General features: G+C 45.7%; 2 protein-coding genes across 2 annotated transcripts; one reads left to right on the top strand and one right to left on the bottom strand.

The window, feature by feature from the left end:
• Positions 1-1868: 1868 nt before the first annotated feature.
• Positions 1869-8362, bottom strand: CYB561D2 (cytochrome b561 family member D2). The gene is made up of 4 exons (XM_082266037.1): positions 8281-8362; positions 6956-7085; positions 5875-5912; positions 1869-2428 (listed from the first exon to the last, which is right to left on the bottom strand). Exons 2-4 carry the CDS (start codon positions 7080-7082, stop codon positions 1928-1930), a joined length of 666 nt encoding a protein of 221 aa, XP_082122163.1. The 5' UTR covers positions 7083-7085; positions 8281-8362; the 3' UTR covers positions 1869-1927.
• Positions 8363-8596: 234 nt separating this feature from the next.
• On the top strand, positions 8597-26431 carry NPRL2 (NPR2 like, GATOR1 complex subunit). Its single transcript, XM_082265950.1, has 12 exons — positions 8597-8640; positions 8987-9063; positions 10059-10150; positions 10372-10540; positions 13938-14046; positions 14121-14257; positions 17867-17964; positions 18092-18128; positions 20810-20903; positions 22532-22649; positions 25340-25482; positions 26148-26431. Exons 1-12 carry the CDS (start codon positions 8637-8639, stop codon positions 26213-26215), a joined length of 1146 nt encoding a protein of 381 aa, XP_082122076.1. The 5' UTR covers positions 8597-8636; the 3' UTR covers positions 26216-26431.
• Positions 26432-26648: the final 217 nt, after the last annotated feature.

Genomic DNA, 26648 nt, shown 5'->3' with positions numbered 1-26648 from the left:
CGTACAGAAGTCTGCCGCGACCCTCCTGACAAGCATCCCAAGTGTGGAGGGTCTGGGTAGACCAGACCGTCTGTATTCAATGTCCAGAATAATAAAGGTTTTATGCATGCACTCAGATGACATCAGCATAAAAAAAAAAAAAAAAAGTTTATCGTTCGGGAAAATGAATACAGAAGGTCTGCCTTGACCCTCATTACTTTAGTGTGCTTCACCTGGAGAACGGCGTTTGGGTGAAATGTAAGTGAAGAGAGTCTGGATTGACCTTCTGTAGTTAATGTCCGGAACAATAAAGTTGTATCAATGCACTCAGATGACAACAGCATGAATAAAACCTAACTGTTCTGGAAAATAAATACAGAAGTCTGCTGAGACCCTCCTGACTTTGATGCTTTTCACCTTAAGAGAACTGTTTGGTGAAGAACGAGTGTGGAGGGTCTGGGTAGTCCAGACCTTCTATAGTTAATGTCCAGAACAATAAAGTTTTATGCAAGCATGCAGATGACATCAGCATGGATAAAACTTTATTGTTCTGGAAAATAAATACAAAAGGCCTTCCTGGACCCTCCTTAACCACTTGCCGACCGCCGCACGACTATTTACTGCGGCAGTCAGCCCCTCACAGGCAAAGCGATGTAGGACTAAGTCGCTAGCCTGTGAGGCTCTAGGGAGCGAACGTGCGCCGCCGGAGGCGCGCTCCCCGCTCGCTCACGGACCCCGCCGCGCATGTGCCCGGCGGACCCGACGTCCGCCGGTCACTCGCGATCGTCAGTTACAGCGGGAGAAAGGCAGGCGGCTAAAGTAAACACAGCCGCCTGTCATTCTCCCCTGTGTAAGAATGGAGATCAGACGGTTCTGCTATGTAGGACCGTTGATCTCTGTTCTTACACCTCAAGCCACATCCAATCACAGCTAGAAGCACGCCCCTAGGGACACACATAACCCCTCCCTCTCAAAAAAAGTTAACCCCTTCACTGCCAGTGTCATTTTTACAGTAACAGTGCATATGTATAGCACTGATTACTGTAGTAATGTCACTGGTAACCCCAAAAGTGTCAAAAATGTCAGTCAAGGGTCCAATCTGTCCGCCACAATGTCGCAGTCCCGCAAAAAAAAAAAAAAAAAAAAAAAAAACGCAGATCGCCGCCATTACTCGTTAAAAAAACCAAAAATCTTTCCCTTAGTTTGTAGACGCAATAACTTTTGCGCAATCCAATCAAAATACGCTTATTGCGATTTTTTTTTTTTTTACCAAAAATATGTATCAGAAAACAAATTGGCCTAAAATTATAAAAAAAAAAATTGGATTTTTACATTTTTTTTGTGGGGAATTTCGTATAAAAAAAAAATGTGAAAAATATTGTTATTTTTTCAAAATTGTCGCTTTTTTTTGTTTATAGCGCAAAAAGTAAAAATCGCACAGGTGATCAAATACCACCAAAAGAAAGCTCTGTTTGTGGGGAAAAAAGGACGTCAATTTCTTTTGGGTACGGCGTTGCATGACCGCGCAATTGTCAGTTAAAGTTGCACAGTGCCGAATCACAAAAAGTGGCCTGGACGTAGACAGCAAAATCCTCCGGTGGTAAAGTGGTTAATCTAGCGCGCTTCATCTGAAGAGCCCCGTTTGGGTAAAACACGACTGAGGACTGGGTATACCTTCTGTATTCAATGTCCAGAACAATAAAGTTTCTTCTATCTGGACATCATTTGAGTGAGGCCGATCTCCTTGCCTTTGGCATGGGGGGGGCAGGGGGAAGATGCGCCATGTTGGGGTAGAGATGGACCAGATGTCTCCAGAAGTCCTCTGATGTCTCCCCTCCTGGTGGCGTTGATGCCGGAATATCAAATTGTGCGCCCGAAGCGTCAGAGATGACAGCAAAATCTCCTTTCTCCCGCAGAAGGATCAGACGCGGTGTGACTCCTCCTCTCTTCAGGACTGGCTCCTTTTCCGGTAGAGGTAGGCATTACTCACTTGGTTCATGACGACCAGGCCGGTGAGAAGCGGAGAGAGGACGCACAGGTACCAGGCCATCCCGGTGACGTTGGCGGTGAACCACAAGGAGCACATTCCCAGCATGAGGCTACCGCATGCCAGCAGGTAGCTCAGGAGGCCAGACGTGGCATGGTAGAGCTTTCGAGTGGCCAGTGTCCAGCGCTGCACCAGTTTAGGGTAGAGTAGGGTCACCCCGCCCAGATTCTGGACCACAGTCCACAGTATGGTCAGCAGGCCCATCAACCCGTGCCAGGTGGAAAAATGAGGCTTCTCCTGGTATACTTTGTTGGTGTAGATTATACCCAGGCCCAGCAGGGCGCAGAGCACCGCCAGGAGCTGCAGCACCCAGTGAGCTCGTGTGCGGGCCTTCCGAGAGAGGGAGTGCAGGAGGGAGTCAGGGGAGAAAACCATGATGGCCTCCGTCATGAAGAAGGAGAACTGCAGAGAGAAGAATCACATTGAGATATGACTGAGGTGCAACATGTACCGCTATCACCAAAGATCAACCGCTTCCCCAATGCCAGCATGCGGGGTGTAATCCTGGACTCTGACATTTCTGGCTCAAAATCCAATCACTGACCAAAGCTTCACCTCCCTAACATTTCTTAACCCATTTCACCTCCAACCTACTAATCCACTCCCTTGTTATCCCTTCCCTCAATTATTGCAACTCCAGTCTCCCCTCTACACAGACTTTACCCATTCAGTGCATCATGAATGCTGCCACTCATCTACCTTACCGACCACTCAGTGTCCTCCACTCCTCTCTGCCAATCCTTCCACTGGCCTCAGCTCAGTGTCCTCCACCCCTCTGCCAATCCCTCCAATGACCTCCATCCCTCTCTACCAATCCCTCCATTGGCCTCAGCTCAGTGTCGTCCACCCCTCTGCCAATCCTTCCACCGGCCTCCACCCCTCTTTACCAATCCCTCCACTGGCCTCCGCTCAGTGTCCTCCACCCCTCTCTGCTATTCCCTCCACTGTCCTCCACTGTCCTCCACTACCCCCCTGCCAATCCCCTCCACCAATCCCTCCATTGATCTCTGCTCAGTGTCCTCCACCCCTCTATACCAATCCCTCCACTGGCCTCTGCTCAGTGTCCTCCACCCCTCTCTGCAAATCACTCCACAAATCTTATCCGATCTGATTTTCCAGACGGATGCAAAATATTGTTTCCATCGGTGCGGATTTCACGGACAGGATCGGATCGGATAGCAGCAGAGATGTCACCGCTAACATCCACTCCTTCATAGGGCTGCATGGAGCATCCGATCAGGTCCGCCTGAAAAACGGACAGGCGGATCGGAAAGCCCGTGTGAAAGGGGCCTTGTATTGTAAAGCTCTGAGCAAACAGTTGGCTCTATATAAATCCTGAATAATAATAATATAAATTATGAATAATAATAGTTAAAAAATTCCTCATTGTTATTTATATAATATATATATTTTTTTATTATAATAATAGTAATATTATAAATTCTGTATAAAAATAATAATACGTTTTTTCTATTATTATTCATAATTTATATTATTATAGGAGACCGCGCTCAGACTAAACACAATGAATACAAAATAACAATTCAATATATTCCGTGAGCAGATTCTGTGAAAAATTTTGTGAAACATTCTGTGCTGAATATAAATAAACAAATAGTAATAATGTTATGTATATATTAAATTAAAACGCTTATGGTGAAAATATTAGTGCTATAATTAACAATATAAAAATAAATTATGTGCAGCTGCTGTGTCTCTAAGTAAATCTTAGATAAGAATGTGTTAAAAAGAATTTAAAACAGCGCTAGCAATCCATGTAAAATTATAAATAGTAATTGGTGAAAAAATTATTAATAAATATTTTATGAATAAATATTCCAGATATAGTAAAAACAGTCCTTAGTAATGATAAGTCCAATAAAGTGCTCAGACGCAGAAACAGTTATCCAAACGGTGCTCAGGTGACAGTCAAACCCTCTAGGTTCCCTACTCACCACAATGATGAGTCTCAGAAGCTTATAACATCCGTTGGATTATTGCACTGTGGCTGTAGTTATGGCTGATCCAAGATCGGGTGTCTTGTAAGGGATCGCTCCAAGAAAAGACCTCCGTGAGCCCCAAATGTAAAAAAAAAGGACCGCAGATAGTATAGTAGGTTTGGATAATTTATTGGCCCCAAATCAATAAAAACATACTTACAAAATAGAGATATTAAAACCACAAAGTAAAGTGACAAGTGATGGTGGACGCCGCTATTAGCGTGCGTTCCACTGGCTTTCCAGGCACTTCCGGTATGGCTGGAACGCATCGTCACATCCGGTATACTTCCTGGAAAGCCAGTGGAACGCACGCTAATAGCGGCGTCCACCATCACTTGTCACTTTACTTTGTGGTTTTAATATCTCTATTTTGTAAGTATGTTTTTATTGATTTGGGGCCAATAAATTATCCAAACCTACTATACTATCTGCGGTCCTTTTGTTTTACATTTGGGGCTCACGGAGGTCTTTTCTTGGAGCGATCCCTTACAAGACACCCCGATCTTGGATCAGCCATAACTACAGCCAGAGTGCAATAATCCAACGGATGTTACAAGCTTTTGAGACTCATCATTGTGGTGAGTAGGGAACCTAGAGGGTTTAACTGTCACCTGAGCACCGTTTGGATAACTGTTTCTGCGTCTGAGCACTTTATTGGACTTATCATTACTAAGGACTGTTTTTACTATATCTGGAATATTTATTCATAAAATATTTATTAATAATTTTTTCACCAATTACTATTTATAATTTTACATGGATCGCTAGCGCTGTTTTAAATTCTTTTTAACACAGTAATAATGTTATAAATTCTGTATAAAAATATTAATAGTTTTTTTTTATTATTATTGATGATTTATAATATTATTATTATTCAGGATGTATTATATTATTATTATTATTATTATTATTATACACAATTTATATTATTATTTACATTATTATTAATAAAATACATTTTGAACATTATTATACAGAATGACAAAGTTACAGCCAGGAAGTTGTGGATCCGGCATTACTTTATCACTATATACAGTAAAATTCAATATATTCCGTGAGCAGATTCTGTGAAAAATGTTGGTGAAAAATTCTGTGCTCAATATAAATAAACAAATAGTAATAATATTATAAATTCTGTATAAAAATAATAATAGTTTTTTTTATTATAATTCATAATTTATTATTATTCAGGATTTATTATTATACACCATTTATATTAAGATTATTATCAATAAAATAAATCCTGAACATTATTATTATACAGAATTACAAAGTTACAGCCAGGGAGTTGTGGATCCGGCATTACCAGGACAATAAACTGGGGGGATTTTTAGCGGAACTGCTATCCATTGTTGTTTTATAATGGGCGTGTCCCCCAACACCGCCCCGCCCTTCACACATCTCCGTGAATAAATCTCTGATATGTTACAATATACAGCTACAGTGTCATTTCCCATTAAAGCTCCGCCTTTTATCATTATAATAAAAACTTTCATTGATCTTCAGTCAGTGGTATTGCCTAGGCTGAGAATTGATGTCATCAGTCTGCTGCAGGCAGGAGGAAGAATTTCCTCAGTCTCTCCTCCCCGAGAGATCAGACAGCAACATTATAACTTTGTTGCAAGTTACAGGGGGAGAGCTGATTGGTGTCAGACATTTGTACACCCCGATCCTTGTCTATGTAATTTCCGTTATAGGGTGAAAACACTCCGCCTCTGTCACCCAATAGGGTTCTTGCGTTGTCCCCCTGTTACAATGGCCCCTAATGGGGACTACAGGTGGTTATCCCAGCAAACATTACACAGACACAGCCCACTGTTGTCACTGATTTTACAAGGGGTCACTCACCGCGAGGGTCATGAGGAAAGGGTGCCAGGAGAAAAGAGCTGAGGGAAAAAAATAAGAAAATATTATGAGAAAAAGTAAAGAAAAAACAACTTTGTAAAAAAAGAATTTGATAGATAAATAAAAGGTTCACAGCCGTTGGAGGAGTTCTTCCTTAAATCTTCACTGACCAGTGATGACATCCAGTGCTGCCCGCTATCCACCAATTAAACGTTGTAAGTGGGGGGGTGGGGGGGCCATGACACCCAGCAATGTGTCCCTATTGGAAAGACTTTTACATCCCCTCTCTGCTCCTCCCCTTCCCCAGAGTTCTTTCCCCCTTATACACCCCCAGCCCATTTCTCCAACCCACTTATCCCCCTCCTTCACCCCCTCCCCAGCCTTCCCTCTACTTATTCTTCACCCCAGCCTTCCTCCTCCCCTCCTTCACCCCCCTCCCCACTGACCCCCCCCCCCAGCCTTCCCTCTACTTATTCTTCACCCCAGCCTTCCTCCTCCCCTCCTTCACCCCCTCCCCACTGACCCCCCCCCCCAGCCTTCCCTCTACTCATTCTTCACCCCAGCCTTCCTCCTCCCCTCCTTCACCCCCCTCCCCACTGCCCCCCCCCCAGCCTTCCCTCTACTTATTCTTCACCCCAGCCTTCCTCCTCCCCTCCTCCTTCACCCCCTCCCCACTGACCCCCCCCCCAGCCTTCCCTCTACTTATTCTTCACCCCAGCCTTCCTCCTCCCCTCCTTCACCCCCTCCCCACTGACCCCCCCCCCAGCCTTCCCTCTACTTATTCTTCACCCCAGCCTTCCTCCTCCCCTCCTTCACCCCCTCCCCACTGACCCCCCCCCCAGCCTTCCCTCTACTTATTCTTCACCCCAGCCTTCCTCCATACTCAGCCCCCCCTCCTCCCCTCCTTCACCCCCCTCCCCACTGATCCCCTCCCCCCAGCCTTCCTCCCTGCTCAGCCCCACCAAGACCCCCCCCCCCCCCATATCTCTCACAGCCCCCTCCCTACTCATTCCCCTCCCATCTCTTCTCCCCCATACTGATCTCTGTTTACTCACCCTACCACCCCCCCCCCCCCAATACTCACTGGATCCAGGTTTAGAGACATAAATCATGAAGATGGTGAATGCGAAGGTGGCGAGGTGAGCGGTGGCCCCGGATATCACTCTCAGGGTGCGGTGAACCCGCGTGTCACTGTCCGCACTCTGAGCCATGACCTGAAATGAGAGACAGAATGTCAGATGGAAGATCAGGCTGGTACCCCCCATCCCCCCCCCCCCCAACCATAATCTTACCACCCACCCCTCCTCCCCATCATGTTCTCATCCCGCGCTTCCAACCATCATCTCCCTATCCCCCCCCCCCCCCACCATCACCCTCCCCCCAACCATTATGTAACCATTCCCCTTCCTCACTATCATCATCTCCCCATCCCCCCACCCCAATCGTCTCCCTATCCCTTCCCCCAACCATTATGTACACACTCCCCTTCCCCACCACCATGTACCCATTCCCCTTCACCATCATCTCCCCATCCCCCCCCCCAATCATCTTCCTTTCCCTTCCCCCAACTATTTTGTACCCATCTCCTTCAATCCACCCATTATGTACCCATTCCCCTCCCCCCCCCCCCCCCACAATCATCTCCCCATCCCTTCTTCCAACCATCACCCCCTTCCCCCCTCCCATCATCTCCCCATCCCTTCCCCTAACCATTATGTACCCATCCCCCTTCCCATCCCTTCCCCTAACCATTATGTACCCATCCCCCTTCCCATCATCTCCCCATCCCTTCCCCTAACCATTATGTACCCATCCCCCTTCCCATCATCTCCCCATCCCTTCCCCTAACCATTATGTACCCATCCCCCTTCCCATCCCTTCCCCTAACCATTATGTACCCATCCCCCTTCCCATCCCTTCCCATCCCTTCCCCTAACCATTATGTACCCATCCCCCTTCCCTGCCACCATCATCTCCCCATCCACTCTTCCAACTACCACCTCCCCATTCAACCATCATCTCCCAGTACAGAGATGGGGCTCTCACCCTTCCATACTCCCCTCCCCCCATAGCTGGAATTCTCTGACATTTCATACATTGAGGTACTCAGCACAGATCCCAAAGCAAAACCCCGCCCCCACCTCCAGGGACCCCACACACAGGAAGTCCTGTCAAAGTTGTGCTGGTTGTCACCTCCCCTGCTCCATGCTAGCCAATCCCAGAGACCCTGTCCAAGGCTGAGCCAATCAAATGAGGCCTGTGGAAAGATGCAAGCGCCCTCTTGAGGATAGGCTGTATATAGATTATTATCCCCCCTTTAATCCCCTTCCCAGCTCCTCCCAGTGTGGCCCCCTCAGTGTGCAGGAGACACAATGTATCCTCCCCAGGGGGTACAATGTAACAACTTACCCTCAGCTGTCATCGGGCACCTGGCCACTCACTTCCGGTCTCCACACTCCGCTTTACTATTGGACAGGAGCCCTGCTAATCGCTCAATAGGCCCGCCCACTGTCCGCAATTTCCGGTTATAGCTTGGCATTCAAACAGAAGAGAGGCGACCAATCAAAATTTAAGGGGCGGGCCACAGGGTGACACAAGACCAGTCAGAGCTGAGGGGCGGGGATAAGCAGATTGAGAGAGAGGCTTGGAGCGCAGGAAGTGCGATATGTGACCCTGGAAGGGAAACATTGTATCTTTTATATTGTATCTTCATTGTACGAAGAATCTCCGGATCTGACCGCTGTAAGGAGACCCCGCAGAGCCCTATGAGTGAGTATACTGTGTTCTGCAGGGGCTGATCAGTGGCAGACATTCCCTCCTTCTTCAGGAACTTCCTGTTATAGGGTGACAACACTCTGTCCCTGTCTCCCAATTGCTTTGCTGTGTTGTCACCCTGTCACACAGGCTTCCGATGGAGGGGGGAAATGGTCATTTCAGCACACGTTGCACAGATTTGGTCCGCTGTTGTCACCATCAGGAAACCCGTCCTGATTAATACCATGTAGCCATCGCTGTGCATCATGTAGACAGGAAGTGACTGCAGAGAGGCTGCAGGAGATCAGCAGCAACAAAGGATTGAAGGGAATGATAACATTGTGTCTCCTTTTTTTTGCAGTGATGTCCAGCCGCAACATTGAATGTATTTTCTTCAGTGAGTTCCACCCAACTCTCGGCCCGAAGATCAGCTACCAGGTCAGGACGGGGGAGGGATAATAAGGACTCAGAGTAAAGGTCCTTTCACACGGTCCATTCTGCTCAGCGGGGGATCGATCCGCTGATCCCCGCTGAGCAGGCGGATGATGGCTCCGTCTCCCCTCTGTGTGCAGAGAGGGAGCTGTCAGATTCCCCACTGTCCTCTATGGGGAGATCGGATGAGAACAGACCGCCTGTTCATTCTCATCCGACCCCATCAGATCCGATCCGCTGGACAGATGGAAAATAGGGTTTCCATCCGTCTGGATCGGATGCGGATGGCAGTGGGTGTTGGCAGACATGTCTCCGCTGACATCCGCTGCCCAATAGGGATGCATGGAGCATCCAATCCGGTCCGCCTGAAAAACTGACAAGGGATAAAATTATTCCCACACCTTTTATGTGGGAATCCATTGCGAGTTCAGCCATACAACTGTTGAATTTGCATCGCCCAGACATCGCATGTGAGCTGCACAGCAATGGGCTGCGAATTACATGTGATGTCTGCCATCACATATGTGTTAGCCCAGGCTGAAGAACTAATACTACTGTGCACGGACTGGAATGCTAGCTCACATGCCAAGGTAGGGGGTCAAGACTCTCATCATTGTGGGAGGGGCAGAGACACATACTACTGGGGGGAAATATCACCATTGTGGGAGGGGCAGAGACACAAACTACTGCAGTAAAATCTCACATTGTGGGAGGGGCAGAGACACAAACTACTGCAGGAAATCTCACCATTGTGGGAGGGGCAGAGACACAAACTACTGCAGGAAATCTCACCATTGTGGGAGGGGCAGAGACACAAACTACTGCAGGGAAAGCTCAACATTGTGGGAGGGGCAGAGACACAAACTACTGCAGGGAATCTCACCATTGTGGGAGGGGCAGAGACACAAACTACTGTAGAGAAATCTCACCATTGTGGGAGGGGCAGAGACACAAACTACTGGAGGGAAATCTCAATGAATGAATTGGTTTTGTCTCGGCAGGTACCGGAGGAATACATATCGCGGGAGCTCTTTGATACGGTTCAGGTGTACATCATCACCAAACCAGAACTGCAGAACAAACTCATCACAGTGTGAGTATACGGCGTACATGGCCGGTTACACTGATGGAAGAAAAGATGTCACATTGTTATCTAAAGTGTTTGTAAAGCCTTAAGGTTTGCATTCTGTGCATTAAGGTGAAGAACCTTCTGTGCTGTGAATCCTGTATTGAGTCCAGCAGTCAGGGAATGGCAGCTTCCACCAGAGGCTGCTCACACGGGTAATATTTTTTAGCTGCAGTTTTGTTTTGCAGGACCGCCATGGACAAGAAGCTGATTGGCTGCCCGGTGTGTATTGAGCACAAGAAATACAGCCGCAACGCGCTTCTCTTCAATCTGGGCTTCGTGTGCGATGCGCGGGCCAAGACGTGTGCCCTGGAGCCCATAGTGAAGAAGCTGGCGGGGTACCTGAAGACACTGGAGGTGAGTGTTAGAAGTGGGCGTTACATTTATATACAAAGTAACATTGATTTATGGAACACAATGGTATTGATTTGGCTGTGGGGTGATTGGATTATCCCCGTCTGCTCTCATCCCGGTATACACCCTATGGGGCGGAGCAATTTATCCCCATCTGCTCTCATCCCGGTATACACCCTGCGGGGAGGAGCAATTTATCCCCGTCTGCTCTCATCCCGGTATACATCCTATGGGGCGGAGCAATTTATCCCCGTCTGCTCTCATCCCGGTATACATCCTATGGGGCGGAGCAATTTATCCCCGTCTGCTCTCATCCTGGTATACACCCTGCGGGGAGGAGCAATTTATCCCCGTCTGCTCTCATCCCGGTATACACCCTATGGGGTAGAGCAATTTATCCCCATCTGCTCTCATCCCGGTATACACCCTGCGGGGAGGAGCAATTTATCCCCGTCTGCTCTCATCCCGGTATACCCCCTATGGGGCGGAGCAATTTATCCCTGTCTGCTCTCATCCCGGTATACACCCTATGGGGCGGAGCAATTTATACAATTTTTCTACGTACCTGTTTATTTGGCAATAACTTTGCCATTACTTAAGCACTTCCTGCCCAGCCTTTGGTCGAATGACGGTTGGATGGGACGTTCTTCATTCTGGGTGGACGTCATATGACATCCTCCTGTAAAGCGCTTCGCTGCCGGTACCATGTGATCGCTGTGATCAATCATAGCAGATCACAAGGCAGTTTTTAACAAGGGATCACATGGTACAGACAGGGCCAATTGAAGTCCATCTGTGCCAAGTGATTAGCTGTGGCCAGTCACAGCTAATTCCAACAAAACACACTCAATTAATCTTTTTCATTCAGTAAAAATAGTTGCTTATTCCAGTGAAATTCACTGGTATAAGCAATCATAATGTGTAAACAAAAAAAAAAAATAATTTTGATCACTGCCACAGAGTAGTACAATGTTACTATGGTAACACTGTATTGCTCTGGTCAAAGTGTGTTTAAAACAAAAAAAAAATCATTAAAAAATAAATAAATAAAGCATAAAATTAAAAACAATTATTTTTTATTTCTTATTTTTACATATTGTCACCAGTCAGTGTCCCTGAGCACCGCCACACTTGTTATATTATAATACTGTACTGCACTGGTTCTTCATTTTTTTTTAAAAATGTTCCAAAATATTTCAACTTCAACTATAAAAAACCTAACTTGCCTATTACTAAATATCTTGGACTGACTACTTTCAAAAAGGGGTAATTTGGGGGGTATTTGTACTGTCCTGTCGTTTTTTCGGGCCTCAAGAAATGAAATCGGCCGTCAGTACATCAGGATTAATCAGTTTTTGGATATATATTCAGTTTTCATATATATTATATATGTGTGTGTGTATCTATCTATCTATCTATCTATCTATCTATCTATCTATCTATCTATCTATCTATCTATCTATCTATCTTTCCTACAGACTAAATAATATACACTGAGTTGGATTATTTTCACCAAGTAATGTAGCAGAATACGGTTTGGCCTAACTTTATGAATAAATCTTATTTATTTGCAAAATTATATAACAGTAATTGTTTGCCTATTTAGCAAATATTAAAAAACAGTGTTGATCAAATACCACTAAGGCTCCTTTCACACGGCCGCTCCGCTGCTTTAGTCCGCTGCGGGACTTTTTTTTTTTTTCCACGGAGCGGATAACATTTGTGTCATCCGCTCCGTGTGCCCGCATATCATCCCATCCGTTTGCGGATGATATGCGGACCTAATGTAAGTCTATGGCACTGCGGATGTCAGCGGATGACACCGCTGACCTCCGATTTTCCTTCCTTTCCGTTTTTTACACGGAAGGAAAAATGGGGTTCTGTTCCATTCGTAAAAACGGAACAGAACTGACAGGAGGAAAATCGGGTGTCAGCGGATGGTATTCCACTGACACCCGCAGTGCCATTCACTTACATTATGTCCGCAAATCATCCGCAAACGGATTGGATGATTTGCGGACACACGGAGCGGCCGTGTGAAAGGACCCTAAAGAAAAGCTCTATTTGTATGAAAAAAATGATAAAAATTTCATATGGGCACAGTGTTGCATGACCGCGCAATTGTCATTCAAAGTGCAACAGCCCTGAAAGCTGAAAATTGGCCTGGGCAGGAAGGGGGTGAAAGAGCCTTGGACCTCGGAAACAGGATTGTATGGAGGAGTTTGGAAGTTTGGAACCACCAGGACTCTTCCTAGAGCAGCCGCCCGGCCAAACTGAGCGATCGGGGGAGGAGGGCCTTAGTCAGGGAGGTGACCAAGAACCCGATGGTCACTCTGACAGAGCTCCAGCATTTCTCTGTGGAGAGAGGAGAACCTTCCAGAAGAACAACCATCTCTGCAGCACTCCACCAATCAGGCCTGTATGGAGGAGTGGCCAGATGGAAGCCACTCCTCAGGAAAAGTCACATGACAGCCCACCTGGAGTTTGCCAATAGGCACCTGAAGGACTCTCAGGCCATGAGAAACAAAATTCTCTGGTCTGATGAAACAAAGATTGAACTCTTTGGCCTGAATGGCAAGCGTCATGTCTGGAGGAAACCAGGCACCGCTCATCACCTGGCCAATACCATCCCTACTGTGAAGCATGGTGGTGGCGGCATCATGCTGTGGGGATGTTTTTCAGCGGCAGGAACTGGGAGACTAGTCAGGATCGAGGGAAAGATGAATGCAGCAATGTACAGAGACATCCTTGATGAAATCCTCCAGAGCGCTCTGGACCTCAGACTGGGGCGAAGGTTCATCTTCCAACAGGACAACGTCCCTAAGCACACAGCCAAGATAACAAAGGAGTGACTACGGGACAACTCTGTGAATGTCCGTGAGTGGCCCAGCCAGAGCCCAGACTTGAACCCGATTTGACCATCTCTGGAGAGATCTGAAAATGGCTGTGCACCGACCCTCCCCCATCCAACCTGATGGAGCTTGAGAGGTCCTGCAAAGAATCATGGGAGAAACTGCCCAAAAATAGGAGTGCCAAGCTTGTAGCATCATACTCAGAAATACTGGAGGCTGTAATTGGTGCCAAAGGAGCTTCAACAAAGTATTGAGCAAAGGGGGTGAATACTTTTGTACATGGGATTTATTTTTAATACATTTACAAAGATTTCAAACAAACTTCCTTCATGTTTTCATTATGGGGGATTGTTTGTAGAATTTTGAGGAAAATAATGAATTTATTCCATTTTGGAATAAGGCTGTAACATAACAAAATGTGGAAAAAGTGAAGCGCTGTGAATACTTTCCGGATGCTCTGTAATTATTTTCTCTAGATAATCTAGAAGGGACAATGATCATCGGCTTTGAGTAATCCGTTCCTGTGATCCTCTTTCCTTGTCTTTCAGTTGGAGTCTGGATTCATCTCCAATGAGGACAGCAAGCAGAGGTTGGTGCCCATAATGACCTACCTGCGGAAGGAGCTGAACACCACCGGGGAGTGCTCACTGCCCATAGGTACTCTCAGTGTGATTCGCTGTGCCCCGTGCCATGCGGGTAAGTGTTCATGGCTGTGTCTTCTCATCCCATAGATGAAAGTAACACCATGCACCTGAAGGTGATCGAGCTGCGTGCGGCGCCCCCTACTGCCCAGGAATATGACGTTCCCGTGTTCACAGAGGATAAGGAAGAATTCTGCAATGCACAATGGGATTTAACCACACAGCAGGTAAGTGGGAGATCCATTGTACTGAACCTGAATACAGAGCTGCTTACTCTTTAAAGAGACCCTGTCACCAAAACTGCTGGTAAAAGCTCAGGGCAGTCGAGTATTTTAAGCCCTTCCCGCCCAGCCCCAACGTCCCTTTTAAATGGGTGGGGGTGTCGAGGACTGTCTGAACACCCGACTTCTGTTATTGGCTGTCACAGTGATGATTGGGAGCCCATTCCATCAGCTCCTGGACATTGCAGTCCCCTCCCCTTCTGGGAGGGTCTAGATTCTGTCTGCGCCAGTCCAGCTCCTCCATATGGGCATTACAGTCCTCTCCCTTTCTGGTAGGGTCTAATTTCTGTCTGTGCCACCCCAGCTCCTCCATAAGCCTATTAAAGTCCCCTCCTCTTCTGGGAGGGTCTTATTTTTGTCTGTGCCAGCCCAGCTCCTCCATATAGCTAAAACAGTCCCCTCCCCTTCTGGGAGTGTCTAATTCCTTCTGGGAGGGTCGTATTTTTGTCTGTGCCAGCCTACCTCCTCCATATGGGCATTACTGTCCCCTCCCCTTCTGGGAAGGTCTAGATTCTGTCTGTGCCAGCCCAGCTCTTCCATATGGCTATAACGCCCCCCCCCCCTTCTGGGAGTGTCTAATTCCTTTTGGGAGTGTCTAATTTTTGTCTGTGCCAGTCCAGCTCCTGCATATGGGCATTACAGTCCCCTCCCCCTCTGGGAGTGACAAATTTCTGTCTGTGCCAGCCCAGCTCCTCCATATGGGCATTACAGTCCCCTCCCCTCTGGGAGTGACAAATTTCGGTCTGTGCCAGCCCAGCTCCTCCATATGGGCATTACAGTCCCCTCCCCCTCTGGGAGTGACAAATTTCTGTCTGTGCCAGCCCAGCTCCTCCATATGGGCATTACAGTCCCCTCCCCCTCTGGGAGTGACAAATTTCTGTCTGTGCCAGCCCAGCTCCTCCATATGGGCATTACAGCCCCCTCCTCTTCTGGGAGTGTCTAATTTCTGTCTGTGCCAGCCCAGCTCCTCCATATGGGCATTACAGTCCCCTCCCCCTCTGAGAGTGACAAATTTCTGTCTGTGCCAGCCCAGCTCCTCCATATGGGCATTACAGCCCCCTCCTCTTCTGGGAGCTTCTAATTTCTGTCTGTGCCAGCCCAGCTCCTCCATATGGGCATTACAGACCCCTCCCCTTCTGGGAGGGTCTAGATTCTGTCTGTGCCAGCCCAGCTCCTCCATATGGGCATTACGGTCCCCTCCCCTTCTGGGAGCGTCAAATTACTGTCTGTGCCAGCCCAGCTCCTCCATATGGGCATTACAGTCTCCTCCCCTTCTGGGAGTGACTCATTTCAGTCTGTGCCAGCCCAGCTCCTCCATATAGGCATTACAGTCCCCTCCCCTTCTGGGAGTGTCTAATTTTCTGTCCCAGCTCCTCCACCCCTCCCCTCAAAGGGCAAAAGGGGAATAATTGCATCAAGTGGGTTGAATGATGCTGAGTAGTCCCATTTAAATCTGAAGTATATTGTATGCATATAAAACTTTCCCCTCCCTACCCCCCCCCTTTTTTTTTTTTTTGATTAATATGCACTTAATATTTATTAATCAAATAATTTTGTTTTCAAGAAATACCTCTTTTAAAGCCCATTGATATGACCACTGGGTGTTCCTGCTGGCATATGAAAGAACCTCCCCTTCATCCCTTTACATGTGCATTTCTGCTGGGCGCTACAGACTTTAGCTGTGCAATCTGCTGATCAGTTACTTGATTACATAATATTTAAGTGTACTGAAGCAACAGATTAGCATGTTACACAGCTGAAAATCTGCACCACCCAGTGACCAGCAGGGATGTACATTTAAAAGGATGCCGGGGTTGTGTTCTTTAATATAATACTCCAAAATAGCAGAACACTGACTGACGCCAGACTGAAGGATCGGGTCCAGACATGACAAAGGGCAAACATTACTGATGGCAGAGGAAGCGAATAACTGTGAGAGGCGGGACAACAGTTGACGTGCAGAACGATATAACTTGTTTAGTTTCGGATCGATACATTAAGTTATTTATTTTAATTGCCTTGCATTGCATTTGTCTAGATTCCAATTTTTCCATTGAATTCGAAGTATTCAAATCAAAAAATATTGAATTGATACAAACTCCTTGTGAAGAATAGCTGGTTCTATTCTATTCGAATTTCGGAAGATGGTTATTCTTTTTATTCTATTTTATTATTTTATTTTCTGTTCTATTCTGTTTTGTTTTACTCTATTCTTCTTCTTTCTTTTTTTTTTTTTTTTTTTTATTCTTTCCAAATTTCAGAAGACGGCTATATTCTTTATATTATTTTTTTATTCCTTTTATTTTCTGTTCCATTTTATTCTATTTGTTTATTTTCTATTCTGTTTTACTCTGTTCTGTTCTTTTCTAATTCTATTCTGTTTTATTCTATTCTTTTCAAATTTCAAAAGACGGCTATATTTTTTATATTCTATTCTTTTTTTATTCCTTTATTTTCTGTTCCATTTTATTCTATTCTTTTATTTTCTATTCTGTTCTGTTTTACTCTATTCTGTTCTTTCCTAATTCTATTCTGTTTTATTCTATTCTTTTCGAATTTTCGGAAGAAGGCTATATTCTTTCTATTTGATTCTATTCTTTTTTTATTCCTTTATTTTCTGTTCCATTTTATTCTATTTGTTTATTTTCTATTCTGTTTTACTCTGTTCTGTTCTTTTCTAATTCTATTCTGTTTTATTCTATTATTTTCGGAAGAAGGCTATATTCTTTCTATTTTATTCTATTCTTTTTTTATTCCTTTATTTTCTGTTCCATTTTATTCTATTCTTTTATTTTCTATTCTGTTCTGTGTTACTCTGTTCTGTTCTTTTCTAATGCTATTCTGTTTTATTCTATTCTTTTTCAAATTTTCGGAAGAAGGCTATATTTTTTCTATTTTAGGCTAAGTTCACATGTAGGCGTTTTTGGGGCGTTTTTCTGTTCCTAGGATCAGCTCAAAAAACGCCCAACAAGACAAATCCTATTCATTTCATGGCCCCTGTTCACATCTGAGCGTTTTGACGTTTTAAGCAAAACGCCCAACGCTAAAAAAGTACATGAGCTTCTTTTTGGGCAGATTACAAGCGTTTTTATTTTTTTTCCATTGGTCACTTGTCAACCTAATAAACGCCTGCACAAAAACGCCTGTAAATAGCAACGCCAAGATGTGAACGTAGCCTTATTCTATTATTTTGATCTATTCTATTCTTTTCTTCTTACGGAAGACAGCTATATTCTAACACTAATACAGTCTTTCAAGGAAATCAGCAATATGTTCATATTTCAAATTTGTTTTCCAATTCAATTCAAATTAAATTTGAATTTTGGCTTCATTTTTTGTTTTGTTGTTTCGGATTCATTGAAATTTATGACTATTGTGATTCGAAAAATTCAGATACATCTGAATCTCCAACGAAAAAAAGATCTGGAATTTGATCTAGAATTTGGATACGGAACGATATGAATCGCACATGTCTAGGCAGCAGTACAAATCCGGGGGAGAGGGGATTGATGATGAATGAAGTCTTTACCTTGGGTTTACGTTTGCCTTGTCTAGATTCTCCCGTACATCGATGGATTCCGTCACATCCAGAAGATCTCGGCAGAGGCAGATGTGGAGCTGAACCTTGTGCGGATCGCCATCCAGAACCTCATGTTTGTTGGGGGGAGGGGTGGGGTGGGGGGTGGAATCAGCCCAGGGAAATGGGAATCTGGAAATAAAATCCCTTAAATTTAAAGTTCTGTAAACTTTAATTTTATTTTTTAAATCCTTGTTTTTCAGGTATTACGGTGTTGTGACATTAGTATCCATTTTCCAGGTGAGAAATCTTCATCTTCCCTCATTGTGTTACATTGAATCTTTCACAATTCTATCCGATGTTTAACCAGTTCTGGACCGGACGATTTTCCCCCCTTAATGACCAGGCCATTTTTTGCGATTCAGCACTGCGTTAATTTATCTGACAATTGCGCGGTCGTGCGACACTGTACCCAAATAAAATTTAATTTTTTTCCCACAAATAGAGCTTTCTTTTGGTGGTATTTGATCACCTCTGCGATTTTTATTTTATTTATTTTTTTTGCGCAATAAACAAAGAGCAACAATTCTGAAAAAAAAAACAAAACAAAAAACAGTATTTTTTGCTTTCCGCTATACACAGTATCTCACAAAAGTGAGTACACCCCTCACATCTTTGTAAATATTTTATTCTATCTTTTCATGTGACAACACTGAAGAAATGACACTTTGCTACAATGTAAAGCAGTGAGTGTACAGCTTGTATAACAGTGTAAATTTACTGTCCCCTCAAAATAACTCCACACACAGCCATTAATGTCTAAACCACTGGCAACAAAAGTGAGTACACCCCTAAGTGACAACGTCCAAATTGGGCCAATTAGCCATTTTCCCTCCCCGGTGTCATGTGACTTGTTAGTGTTACAAGGTCTCAGGTGTGAATGGGGGGCAGGTGTGTTAAATTTGGTGTTATCGCTCTCACTCTCTCATACTGGTCACTGGAAGTTCAACATGGCACCTCATGGCAAAGAACTCTCTGAGGATCTGAAAAAAAGAATTGTTGCTCTACATAAAGATGGCCTAGGCCAGTGATGGTGAACCTTGGCACCCCAGATGTTTTGGAACCACATTTCCCATGGTGCTCCAATACACTGCAGAATGCATGAGCATAATGGGAAATGTGGTTTCAAAACATCTGGGGTGCCAAGGTTCGCCATCACTGGCCTAGGCTATAAGAAGATTGCCAAGACCCTGAAACTGAGCTGCAGCACGGTGGCCAAGACCATACAGCGGTTTAACAGGACAGGTTCCTCTCAGAACAGGCCTCACCATGGTCAACCAAAGAAGTTGAGTGCACGTGCTCAGCGTCATATCCAGAGGTTGTCTTTGGGAAATAGACATATGAGTGCTGCCAGCATTGCTGCAGAGGATGAAGGGGTGGGGTGTCAGCCTGTCAGTGCTCAGACCATACGCCGCACACTGCATCCAATTGGTCTGCATGGCTGTCATCCCAGAAGGAAGCCTCTTCTAAAGATGATGCACAAAGTCCGCAAATGGTTTGCTGAAGACAAGCAGACTAAGGACATGGATTACTGGAACCATCTCCTGTGGTCTGATGAGACCAAGATGAACTTATTTGGTTCAGATGGTGTCAGGCGTGTGTGGCGGCAACCAGGTGAGGAGTACAAAGACAAGTGTGTCTTCCCTACAGTCAAGCATGGTGGTGGGAGTGTCATGGTCTGGGGCTGCATGAGTGCTGCTGGCACTGGGGAGCTACAGTCGTTAAGTGGTTAATCTTTTTATATGGTGCCTTCTTGGTTCCCCCCCCCCCCCCCTCAAAAAAGTTTTTTTCATTACCTTATTTCAGTCTCTGTGACATCATCACTAGGTCTCTGTGCTTCTCTGTGCAATGCAGGCAGATCATGCCTGGTGGGAGTGGCCTGTACATTGCTTCTTGAAAACATCCCAACATCTATAGAGCCCTTGGTCCTGATGCAAGCAGTGGGAGGAGTTATGCAAATATCAAAATATCTACACAAAATTATTATTTGTTTTTTTAATTTGTTTCATATTAATTCATATAAATTTAGAAGAGACAAAGCCAAACCTGGCTGGCTAAACCGTAGCGTTAAAAAACTTGGAGAAGTGTAAGGTTTTGCACTTGGGGACCAAAAACATAAAAACACAATACACGTTAGGAGGGGAACCCTTGGGGGAATCAAAAATGGAGAAGGATCTGGGAGTCTTAGTTGATGATAGATTAGGCAACAGCATGCAATGCCAAGCGGCAGCTTCCAAAGCCAACAGAATATTAGCATGCATAAAGAAAGGGATGTATTCCAGAGATAAGACTATAATCCTTCCACTTTATAAAACTCTGGTCCGACCGCATCTGGAGTATTCTGTCCAGTTCTGGTCGCCAGTCCTCAGGAGGGATGTGTTGGAGCTGGAGAAAGTCCAGAGAAGGGCAACTAAACTGATTAGGGGGTTGGAGGACCTTACCTATGAAGAGCGGCTGCAATCGCTCGATTTATTTTCCCTGGAGAAAAGACGTCTGAGAGGGGACATGATAGCAATTTATAAATATCTTAATGGGGATCTCAGCTTAGATGAAAAGCTGTTCATTCGAAGGAATTGCATGAGGACTCGAGGACATACAATGCGATTAGAGGAGAAGCGTTTTAACCTCAGGCAACGTGGGGGTTTCTTTACTGTTAGGGCTACAAGATTGTGGAATTGTCTACCACAAGAGGTGGTTTCTGCGGGTAGTATGGTGACTTTCAAAAGACTCTTAGACTTACATCTCAAGGATCAGGAGATTGAGGGCTATGTTAGATGATTACAGTCACACACACCTACACAGGTTGAACTGGATGGACTATTGTCTTTATTCAACCTCACCTACTATGTAACTATGTAACTATGTAATTACTGATGTACTTCCAGTACATTTATATACCCTTATTCCTTCTTTTGTTTTAGTATTCCAACGTATATTGCACCACGCCTCGTGTTCAGGAGCTCATCCATGACAAGACGCTGCAGGATGAATGTGTGTCTTATGTCAGCAAGCCGGGTATGTGATGTCACTTCTCAATGTACATCTAGAAATATGATGTTATGTCTGGCCAAACAGAATGCGATACATGGTTTAACCCTTCAAGTACAGAAACACACCTACTGCACTTCTAAGTTCTGTTGTTGGCTGACCACACACAGCATTTCTCTGCACTGAGTGGTGTCAGCCCTGCCCAGTTGTCTTTTGCTACACTACTCATTTACTTTCCCATCTACATCCTGTATCCTGTGCATCACTAACATTTCCAAAGTTAGTGACCTTTTACCCAACAACACCACCGAGCTACCAATCAGATCTCTCTATTTATCTCTTGCATCGAATATTGCAATTCATCTACACAGACCATACCACTCAGTGTCCTTCACCTCTTTCAGCTAATCCTTGAACTGGCCTCCACTCAGTGTCCTCCACCCCTCTCTGCCAATCCCTCCACTGGCCTCAGCTCAGTGTCCTTCACCCCTCTCTGCCAATCCCTCCACTGGCCTCTGCTCAGTGTCCTCCACCCCTCTCTGCCAATCCCTCCACTGGCCTCGGCTCAGTGTCCTTCACCCCTCTCTGCCAATCCCTCCACTGGCCTCGGCTCAGTGTCCTTCACCCCTCTCTGCCAATCCCTCCACTGGCCTCAGCTCAGTGTCTAATCCCCCGACTGGTCTCTGCCCAGTGTCCACCACCCCTCTCTGCCAATCCCTCCACTGGCCTCGGCTCAGTGTCCTTCACCCCTCTCTGCCAATCCCTCCACTGGCCTCGGCTCAGTGTCCTTCACCCCTCTCTGCCAATCCCTCCACTGGCCTCAGCTCAGTGTCTAATCCCCCGACTGGTCTCTGCCCAGTGTCCACCACCCCTCTCTGCCAATCCCTCCACTGGCCTCAGCTCAGTGTCTAATCCCCCGACTGGCCTCACCTCAGTGTCCTCCACCCCTCCTTGCCAATCCCTCCACTGGCCTCGGCTCAGTGTCCTTCACCCCTCTCTGGCAATCCCTCCACTGGCCTCTGCTCAGTGTCCTCCACCCCTCTCTGGCAATCCCTCCACTGGCCTCCGGTCCATGTCCTCCACCCCTCTCTGGCAATCCCTCCACTGGCCTCCGGACCATGTCCTCCACCCCTCTCTGGCAATCCCTCCACTGGCTCCGGTGGCCTCGGGAGGGGTGGAGACAATCCCTCCACTGGCCTCTGCTCAGTGTCCTCCACCCCCTCAGTCAACTTTGACTTCCTCCATCAACTCATCGTCCACAGTTTTTACCTTTTTTGTATTACTTACTCCTCCCATTTTGATTGTAAGCTCCTATGAGCTGAGCCCTCCTAACCCTCTTGTATTGTAACTGTATAGTCTCCCATTATATTGTAAAGCTGTGAACTGTTGGCCATATATAAATCCTGTGTAACAATAATAATGGTCTAGAAGCTTTGGTTATTTCTTACAATGAGTGAACATTATGATGCCGGGGTCTTAAATGTAGAGTTCATTGGGATAGGTACCCGGTCAGCTGACCAGAGGCACCACGCCGTAACCGGTCAGTAAGACCTCTGGATGCGGTCGGTGTACCCCAAAGGTCTAATACATTTTTAGCCTTAAGTAGGTTTCCCAGCCGGCAAACCCTACAAATCCTGTACATGTCCCTTCCGTAGGTCTGAAGCGGCCGAGTCTCCGTGATGTCTTCCAGTTATACTGCGGTCTCAGTCCTGGGACTACGGTGCGCGACCTCATCGCCCGGCATACGCAGCAGCTGCAGAGAGTGGATGAGCGGTCAGTGCCCGTTTTTATCTATCATTTGTGTGTGTTGTATATAGTCTGGGGCTCCCTGTATATCATACGTTTTCCTTTCTCTTCTGTTCACTGAGGGACACAGCGGAAGTCTTAAAGATCTTTACTGTTGGGTTATAAAGTCCCCTGCTCGAGTAGACACAAGAACAGAGCCCAGGGGCCAACCCCCCCATCTGCTAAGGGCAGCTCAGTTTTTTCTGTCTAGTGTCAAGGAGTAAGGACCTATGCTCCCTACTGGGACCTTTGTTCCTTTTTTTGCAGGGAAGATTATTTGTATTTGCAGTTCCTTTAGGCACGTGGGTTTGACTGTGACAGCCTTAGGCCTTGTTCACATAGGCGTACTGCAGCAAACACCTGTGCGAGGGCCATGAACATGATGGCAATCTAATTATGGCACAGCCCTCTTCACTTGATGTACATGTCATCTAACTTGTGACCAGACCTTTGAATTTTAATTCAGTACCCTCTACTCTACATCTGCTCTGAATCATTGTAGTCGAGGCATGAACAAGGACTGTGGGTAAAAAAAGGAATAAGAAAAATCCGAGACAAGAAAGACAGAATGTAGAGGAGGATGCTGTTGGGCTGGGGGAGCACAACCTCTCGCTACCTTCTCCAATGAGAGTGCCTAATGAAAGTGCAATGAACCCAAGATGAACTGGATGGTCCAGGCAGTAGTGTATTTATAGGACACTATTCCTCCCTATGACACCAATGATGGGGGCACTATTCCTTCCAATGACGGGGCACTATTTCTTCCAATGACACCAGTGATAGGGCACTATTCTTCTTAATAACCCTTATGATGAGGCACTATTTCTTCTAATAACACCAATGATGGGGCACTATATTTTCATATAATGCCAACAATGGGGCACTATTCCTCCCACTGATACCAATAATGGGGAACTATTCCTCCAACTAATACCAATAATGGGGAACTATTCCTTCCAATGATGGGGCACTATTCCTCCCACTGATACCAATGATGGGGGACTATTCCTCCCACTGATACCAATGATGGGGGACTATTCCTCCCACTGACACCAATGATGGGGGACTATTCCTCCCACTGACACCAATGATGGGGGACTATTCCTCCCACTGACACCAATGATGGGACACTATTCCTCCCACTGACACCAATGATGGGGCACTATTCCTCCCACTGACACCAATGATGGGGCACTATTCCTCCTACTGACACCAATGATGGGGCACTATTCCTCCCACTGACACCAATGATGGGGCACTATTCCTCCCACTGACACCAATGATGGGGCACTATTCCTCCCACTGACACCAATGATGGGGAACTATTCCTCCCACTGATGCAAATGATGGGACACTATTCCTCCCACTGATGCAAATGATGGGACACTATTCCTCACAGTGATACCAATGATGGGGCACTATTCCTCCCACTGACACCAATGATGGGGCACTATTCCTCCTACTGACACCAATGATGGGGCACTATTCCTCCCACTGACACCAATGATCGGGCACTATTCCTCCCACTGACACCAATGATGGGGCACTATTCCTCCCACTGATACCAATGATGGGGGACTATTCCTCCCGCTGATACCAATGATGGGGGACTATTCCTCCCGCTGATACCAATGATGGGGCACTATTCCTCCCACGGATACCAATGATGGGGCACTATTCCTCCCACGGATACCAATGATGGGGCACTATTCCTCCCACGGATACCAATGATGGGGCACTATTCCTCCCACGGATACCAATGATGGGGCACTATTCCTCCCACGGATACCAATGATGGGGCACTATTCCTCCCACTGATACCAATGATGGGGCACTATTCCTCCCACTGATACCAATGATGGGGCACTATTCCTCCCACTGATACCAATGATGGGGCACTATTCCTCCCACTGATGCCAATGATGGGGGACTATTCCTCCCGCTGATACCAATGATGGGGCATGCTTTACTCCCATTGAAACCAGGGCATTTTCTACTCAGACTGGCCAGTTTGGGCTTTCAAAATCTGAAGGACAGTAAGCTGGCCCTTTGTTTAGAAAGTTTGGTGACCCCTGACGTACAGCATGTCTCTGAATGAGAACCGACCCTCTCTGGTACATTTCACCCCAATGGGCTTAAAGTGGGAGAAAACTCCCATACATGACTTTTACCTATTTTTTTTTCACCCTAATAAAAAAGTTTGTATGCCTATAATCAAGCCTACCTATAGGTACAGTAAATATCTCCTAAACGTTCTAAGGTAAGTTTCATGTATCCTGCTAGTATGCGATCCATACTAGCACATTATAACTTTGCCTTTTCAGGTTAAAAAAATAAATAAAAATGACTTCTAATTTCGACAGTAGGGTAAAACGCGTCAGTGAGCGGTTCTCAGGCGGGGACACACTGTATGCTGGATGTAGTTGAATGAAGCTTTTACATAGTAGTGATGTCATTGGAGTGCAGGCTGAGGTCTGTTACAGTCTCCATATTAGGAGCAAGAATGAGCTTGAAGCAGTAACAGTTGGGAGATATCTGAGTATTTGTGTCCAGGACAGCTTTGCTAATCAATTTTTTTTTTTTTAATGTGTCACCATTAAAATCAAATTGCAGACCTGTAGAGTGCAGAGTTGAGGATTGTCCCATTTAGTATCACTCTGTCCTCTCTGTTTGCTCAGCAAACTCATCCAGTTCGGTCTGATGAAGAACCTGATCAGAAGACTCCAGAAGTATCCAGTAAAAGTGTCCCGGGATGAGAGGAGCCCCCCCGCTCGCCTCTACACCGGGAGCCACACATACGATGAGATCTGCTGCAAGACAGGTACTCCGCCAGCATCACAGGGGGGGGGGGGGGGTTGGGGGGCACCCACAAAGCAGCTAGAAAATACTTGCAGGGTGCATAAATAGGCATTTTTTGCAATTCAATTTTTTATTCATTTTGGTATTTGGCGCATCGTTACATAAGAAGTGTCAGAGCTTTGTGGATCAATAACCCCTTCCTGCCTGAGCTGGTTTTTTTTTTTTTTTTTAATCACACATGCAAAAAAAAAAAACATTTTCGGCCTGAAGATTACATAAAACCCCCAAACATGATATACAATGCATCCAGAAAGTATTCACAGCGCTTCACTTTTTCCACATTTTGTTATGTTACAGCCTTATTCCAAAATGGAATAAATTCATTCTTTTCCTCAAAATTCTACAAACAATCCCCCATAATGACAACGTGAGAGAAGTTTGTTTAAAATCTTTGCAAATGTATTAAAAATTAAAAATCTGGGGTTTGCATGTTCTTCCTGTGCTTGTGTTGGTTCTCTCCGGGTACTCCGGTTCCCTCCTACACTCTAAAAGCATGCTGTGAGGGTAATTGACTCCTGTCTTAATTGGCCCCAGAATGATCCCCTGAAGAGCCCCCCCCCCAGGACGACGGCCCCCAACAGCAGATAAAGCGCTACAGAAATATAATGAAAGCATTTTCTCCTGCAGGGATGAGCTATCGGGAGTTAGACGAGAGGCTAGACAGCGATCCGAACATCATTGTGTGTATGAAGTGAGGTCTGGGGATGGAGAACGCTCAATGCTCAGGAAATGGAACCCTCGACACTGCTGGGAGGGGGAACTGACTCTACAGGACTGCAACCTGGAAAACTGCCCCACCCTCCTGTGGCCAATGTGGGGGATTCCTTTCATAGTTCCGTACAGTATTTGAAAAACGAAAGAAGCTGATTCGTTGCCATTGATGCTGACATTTTTAGTTTTTGAGGTTCATGTGTTTGAGGTATTTTATATAATGTTAAAAGAAAATGAATATAAAAATACTAATAAATTATCTTTTTTATGTATATTATGTTGTCCTATTCCTCATCACTTTTCAAACAGTATTGATCTGTCTCTGTACCAGAGGAGCTTACACTCTAATGTCCCCCCCCCCCCTACAGTCACACACTATTATTATACATTTATATAGCTCTGACATATACCGCAGTG

The sequence above is a fragment of the Pelophylax lessonae genome (assembly GCF_965119305.1).
Source record: "Pelophylax lessonae genome assembly, chromosome: 8".
In the NCBI taxonomy this organism is placed as follows: domain Eukaryota; kingdom Metazoa; phylum Chordata; class Amphibia; order Anura; family Ranidae; genus Pelophylax; species Pelophylax lessonae.
The sequence above is the reverse complement of the archived record's forward strand: the minus strand, read 5'-3'. Positions and strand labels throughout refer to the sequence as shown.

Bases quoted from the DNA above. Each gene is read 5' to 3' on its own strand.
- CYB561D2 (XM_082266037.1), bottom strand. From the start codon at position 7,082: ATGGCTCAGAGTGCGGACAGTGACACGCGGGTTCACCGCACCCTGAGA. The intron at 5,913-6,955 runs GTGAGTATTGGG...TTTTTCCCTCAG, and splicing joins TGTCTCTAAACCTGGATCCA to CTCTTTTCTCCTGGCACCCT. The intron at 2,429-5,874 runs GTGAGTGACCCC...TTCTCTCTGCAG, and splicing joins CTTTCCTCATGACCCTCGCG to TTCTCCTTCTTCATGACGGA.
- NPRL2 (XM_082265950.1), top strand. The intron at 14,258-17,866 runs GTAAGTGGGAGA...TGCCTTGTCTAG, and splicing joins GGGATTTAACCACACAGCAG to ATTCTCCCGTACATCGATGG. The intron at 18,129-20,809 runs GTGAGAAATCTT...CTTTTGTTTTAG, and splicing joins CATTAGTATCCATTTTCCAG to TATTCCAACGTATATTGCAC.